The 6,000-nt window shown below is 47.3% G+C and overlaps 1 protein-coding gene across 2 annotated transcripts in view; it reads right to left on the reverse strand.

Moving 5' to 3' along the window:
• Positions 1 to 4,488, reverse strand: part of STAC (SH3 and cysteine rich domain) — a 101,982-nt gene extending 97,494 nt beyond the window's left edge. The window contains exon 1 of one of the 2 annotated variants that reach the window (XM_065885590.1): positions 4,305 to 4,488. In XM_065885590.1, coding sequence (XP_065741662.1) covers positions 4,305 to 4,415 — 111 coding nt within the window. In that variant the 5' untranslated portion in view covers positions 4,416 to 4,488. The remainder of the gene's footprint in view (positions 1 to 4,304) is intronic. The other variant, XM_065885591.1, reaches the window with a different exon arrangement.
• Between the last annotated feature and the right edge of the window lie 1,512 nt (positions 4,489 to 6,000).

Genomic DNA, 6,000 nt, shown 5'->3' on the forward strand with positions numbered 1-6,000 from the left:
TAGATTATGACTTGTGCTTACTGGAATTTACTCTGAGGAAATTGTGCTGGGGTATCCAAGGTCCAAGACGGGGACCTTCCTTAGACTATTGGCAGTAACTACCTGTGTGATCTTAGGCAAGTCACTACCTCTCTCTGGGCCTCGATTTACTCAACAGAGGAAAAAAAAAGGGAGGGGATATTTAAATAAACTTTGAAGGCTACAAACACTTTATTGAGCTGGTATAAACTATGGATCCTTTCCCCAGACAATGCACATATACATGTACACAAGCAATTTTGAAAGTTCTGGTTGTTCACAGATATTCCAAAGACAACTTGTGGACCTCCAAAGAATATACTGACGCTTGATTTAAAACACCTGGAGTATGTGATAATGGGATTGTAGTCATGTTTACAAAAAGAGCCCTTATTCTTTAGAGATGCATCTGGAAATATTTACGAATGAAATGCTTTGATGCCTGGAACTTGCTTTAAAATGATCCAGTGTGTATGGGGAGGGGTGGGGGTAGTGCTGGGGGTAACAGATGAAGCAAGATTGTCCATGAACTGATAACTGGTGAAGCCAGGTGATTAGGTACATGATGGTTCTTTATAGTATTTTCTCTGTGTTGAAATTTTCCATAATAAAATAAATTTACACAATAAAAATTAACCATAATTTTACAAATACCCAGAATAGATCATCTCCAGTGTTTCCAATTCTAATATTCTATGATTTAGCATTCCAAAGAATCTGCAGAAATGGACTTCCGGAAACATTTTATGTGCTCAGGGCATTGAATCATTATCATTCTTCTCTAATGGACCCTCTAGACCAAAGAAACGGTTTGCTGTGGCCCGGTTGTCCAGATGGTTCTGTGATATTCCATTTAATCACTTCCGTAAATATACTTTTAGGGAAAGAGTAGCAAAATCAAATGCAAAGAAGCTGTATAAGAACTGGGCTTTAATCATTTCACATGATAATGTGGCTCAATTTATTTTCAAAGATTTCTTAAGATGAGAAGACCAAAATATGGCTGCAAGTGGCTTTTAGTAGCATATAAGATACTTGGTTAGGATGTTAGGTGAAACAGTACAGGATGTAAAACAGTACACAGGCATGAGAGACGGCTGCAGGTGGTTGACAACTTGTCCTCCAGAGCCATGCTGCCTGGGTCCCTGTCCATGCTGTGTCACTCAACTAACTATACAATCGTGGGGGAGTCACCTAACCTTTTTGAGTTTCCGCTTCCCTATCCATAAAACAGAAATAATAGCAGAGTCTCCCTCACCGGGTTATTATGAAGGGTCAAGTTGTGCCTGACAGACCAAACACTCAGTAGATGCCCACCATTTTTCTCTCAACTGTGTAAATATAAAAATTAATGAAGGGCTTCCCTGGTGGCACAGTGGTTGAGGGTCCGCCTGCCGATGCAGGGGACACAGGTTCGTGCCCTGGTCCGGGAAGATCCCACATGCCGCGGAGCCGCTGGGCCCGTGAGCCATGGCCGCTGAGCCTGCGCATCCGGAGCCTGTGCTCCGCAACGGGAGAGGCCACAACAGTGAGAGGCCCGCGTACCGGAAAAAAAAAAAATCAATGAAAACAGGCAAATATACAATCAAGATATCAGTAGGTGTCTCTGGACTGGACCAGTGGGGAATTTTTAAAACTTTTTTTCAGGACTTTTCAAATTTCCACAGAGTATTTGTTACTCTTATCATGAGAGAAAAAAGTTATTTTAAAAATGTGTAGTGAAACCTAACAGTCAAAACAAATCAACATATATAACCAAACAGAAACAAGACTCACAGATACAGAGAATAAACTAGTGATTGCCAGAGGGGAGGGAGGTGGGGGGAATGAGTGAATGAGGTGAAGGGGATTAAGAGGTATAAACTACTACTACTAAGAGGTATAAAATAAGTAAGTCACAGGGATGCAATGTACAGCACAGGGAATGTAGTTAATAATATTATAATAACTTTGCGTGATGACTAATCTATAAAGACACTGAATCGCTAGGTTGTACACCTGAAACAAATACAGTACTGTAAGTCAACTAGGCTTTAATAAAATAAAAGAAAAAACTAATTTTAAAAGTCTTTCTTGAGAAAGTTTACTGTCCAGAGGGGCTGAACCATTCTGTCCCAAACGGTATTTTGACAAACAAACCACTTCAGAGGAGAGTAAGATGGGATGACTACATGTCCACATTCTCCTACCAGACGCTCATCCTCAAGGTGGAGGATCCTTGTTAGCGCCAATAAGCTTTAAAATGTGGCACTGCTGGTGCAGAATAAGTAGAGCCTGCCTCTACTACCCCTGTTTCATGCCATCCTAATGTTCCCTTACCATAACCCCTCCACATCAGCAGTGTAGCCTTTTTAGAAGCATGGGCCCCCTTGGAGAGTATCAAAAACACTATGCCCCCCCCCCTCAAATTTCACCTTCAGGCACAACATTTTGCATTCAATTTCTTGGGGTTCATGGGCCCCCCACAGTCCATCTCCACTGATTAAGAACACCTAAGCCATGACAGCAAATTTAGGAATGTACAAATACACTTTGAGAAAAACTGACGTGTGCAGATCCAAAACCATAAACCAGATAAGTTGGTGGATAATGACGGGTATTACATACGTAGGTTTTGCTTTGCCAAAGAATTTACATTAGGATATCTATAAATAGCAAGCCCATACAGTGTGTTTGAACTGTGCTTCTGTATAAGCAAATCCTAAGCGCTTTCCAGAACGTACCTACTGCAGAGCAACAGGCCCAATTCAAAAAGTTGAATACTAGTTTCACTCTTGAGTTTAGCTGCATTCATTTACAGTATTCTAGATCACCTTTGAGGTGGCCACTACCCCATATCACTTAGGTGAATGAAGGTCAATGATGGACAATGATGAGACAGCCAGAAACTTCCGGTCGGAGGGGTAACGGTCCATGTGTAGGGGTTGTGAGATGGATTTGGAGTGAATCATCTATGGTGAGATGGATCCCATCTCCTTATCTCAGGAAGGAAAAGGGTAAACATGGATCGAGTCCTTACACTGTACTGGGATGTACAGTCCTTACACTGTACTTACTATGCCTCACAATGATTCTGGAAGGTGGGGTTTTGCCCCCATTTCCAACTGCGTTTTAGAAAAGTTAACACATATTTCAGGTCAGATATTTATCAAAAAAATAAAATAAAGATAATGCAAAGCTCTTTGTCTTGGATTAGCATCTCTGATGGCTAACTTTTGAAGGCTGGGGTACACACAGTGGGCAGCATCACTTAAACTGAGAGCCCCTTAGCTGTGCTTTTGATCCTGCTGATTTGTCAAAGGCTTCCAGGGATGTGTGTGAAGGGAGAGAAGGATGGGACTCTTCTTTGCCCCATCTGACCTGCCCTCCAGACTGGCATCCTCCTTTCCTTCATTCCTACACAGGAACTGCCCCACATTCCAAAGACATCCAGGGAACACAAAAGGAGATCTGGATAAAGAGCCAGGAGTCCTGCCCTTAAAAAATCCATATAACTACAAACTCCATCTTATGGTTTTCACTCCTGGCTGAGATGCCATTTGGCATCGCACAGCTAGCAGCCGCATTTTACTTTATCCTCTTCCAAGATTTCCAAACATGTGCCTGGCACCCACGAGAGTTTCAGAGGAAGTGTACCAGCGACAGAAGTGCTGCGGGGTTGGTTTTGTGTATGTCAGTGTAACTCTCATGAAAGCAAGTGTAAGTCCGAGGATTAACTTCCACAAGAGGAACATTAACTTTCCCGAGAACGCGTCATTTCCCTAGTTTTTCTGAAATGAGCTGTATCTGAGGTTAGGGATGAGCCCTGTTAAGCAAAGGGTCTCAGACCTTTGGGATACAGGCAAACCTCTGCTGGTCCGCAAGTGCCCCAGCTTTTCTGGAGGAGTATCCCTCGGCTGTTTGTCCCTCAGTCTTCAGAAGCCACCTAATACTTGCACGCGCTTTGGGTGCATGCAGGTTCAAAGCACAGAACAACCCCGCCACCACCACCCAAGAAAGCTATATGAACCAGGAGTCAACTGAATTGCGGGTGCTCGCTGGGTGGAAGCCCTGCGCAAAGCCCCCGGGCTGTGTGGGCAAGAAAGCTGGGTCTCCAGGGATGTGGTCCAGCATCGCTATCAGAGAGTCCTGCCGTACATTCAAATCTCAAGAGAGGTACAGTCCTTGAGAGGAACTGGGGACGCGTCTTAGGCTCAGGCGCCAGCGCCAGTAGGGAGGAAACAAAGGTGGACAGAGGAGAGAAGGAGAGTGAGTTTGTATCCTCTCGGGGCAAGCGTGCGCGGTACCTTGGATTCCTGGCTGCCGGTGGATGCAGGAGAGGGCGGTTGTTCGGCGTTCGTCGTCTCCTTGGGCAGCCCGTCCACGCCGTCCTCTCGGGCGCCGCTCGGGGGGATCATCTTGGCGGCGCGGGAAAGGTGTTGGGCTCCCGGAGGAAGAGCGAGGCTAGCCTCCCTGCGGCGCGCCCTCCTCGCCGCGGGCCGGCTTGCTCAGCTCCGGAGGCTGGGGACTCCCATCCTAGCCGAGGCGCCGACGCGCCCTCCTTCGGCCTCGCCCCCGCCCCGGCCCTGCCCACCTCCCCGGCACCCCCGCGGGCAGGGGAAAAGCGCGCCGCCCCACTGCGCCCGCGGCCACCTCGCGGGGGACCGCACAGTCGTGACTGGGCTCGGGCTGGCCCGCCCCCCGGAGAAGAGGGGCGGGAGGTGGCTCCGGGGCGGGGCTGCGCGGGGCCCCGCGGGGAGCAGCGGGGCAGAAGTGGGCAGCGCCTTCGGGAGGCCCTCCGGGGAGGCTAGGCGCGCACAGCACGGTCGGGGAGATGCTTTAGGAAGTAGACGGAAAATTCAGACCAAACGCCCGAATGAATGATCCAGCTGAAGAGACCACCTGCAGCAACTCCCTCCTGTACCCTGAGAAACATCGACTCTCAGGGAGCCGGTGACTTAGCCAAGTTATTTATAGGGTTCAGTGACGGAGGAAGCAGAGCTGGAGTTCCCTGGCCTGAGGGCGCTCCTCTTTCCTCGGTTCAGTTTTGGACTAAAGCAGGGGGATACTGCAAAATGTGGATGTGTCCTAGTTTTGTTGTGCATTTATGTGCTAAGCCGTCACACTTTTAACCGTATTTAATCCTCAGAGTCACCTTATTAGGCTAGGTATTATCAGTTGCATTTATAGATGAGAAAACTGGGAGGCTCAGTAATTTGCTCCAAGTCGCTAAACTGTAAATGGTGGAGCTGGGATCTGAACCCATTTTGGCGTCAAAATCCATGCTTTTTGGACTGTGGAGCCTTAAATCTAGGCCAAATCTTCATAGCTGAGGAGCAAATGGGTGTTGCAGTATAGCAAGGATGTCAGGGCTGTTTACAGAGGGGCAAACCAGTACCTACACCTTAGTAGGTCTTTCGGAAACAGAGAGATGGCCCCATGGGATAAAGGGGCAGAAGAATCCAGTATCTTTTGAAGAAAAACTTCAGTGTGCAGGGAAAGGAAATACAATCTGGATTTTTAAAAAATAAATTTATTTTATTTATTTATTTTTGGCTGCATTGGGTCTTCGTTGCTGTGCATGGGCTTTCTCTAGTTGTGGCGAGAGGAGGCTTCTCTTGCTGCGAAGCACGGGCTCTAGGCACACGGGCTTCCGTAGTTGTGGCATGCGGGTTCCACTGTTGTGGCTTGCAGGCTCTAGAGTGCAGGCTCAGTAGTTGCGGCGCACGGGCTTAGTTGCTCCGCGGCACGTGGGATCTTCCCGGACCAGGGCTCGAACCCATATCCCCTGCGTTGGCAGGCTGATTCTTAACCACCGGGCCACCAGGGAAGTCCTACCTCTGGATATTTAAAAGGCTCCCCCCTCCCCAAATACAAAACTCCTTAATTTTCCAACAGGAAACTACAAACTTATATTCAGATTTTATTTAATGGCTATAAATGTTTGCAAGGCCAGCTTCACGGTGTTAGCAAATGCAAGTTCTTGTGCCCAATGCACAGTAA

The sequence above is a fragment of the Phocoena phocoena genome, chromosome 10, assembly GCF_963924675.1.
Source record: "Phocoena phocoena chromosome 10, mPhoPho1.1, whole genome shotgun sequence".
NCBI classification, from domain to species: Eukaryota; Metazoa; Chordata; class Mammalia; order Artiodactyla; family Phocoenidae; genus Phocoena; species Phocoena phocoena.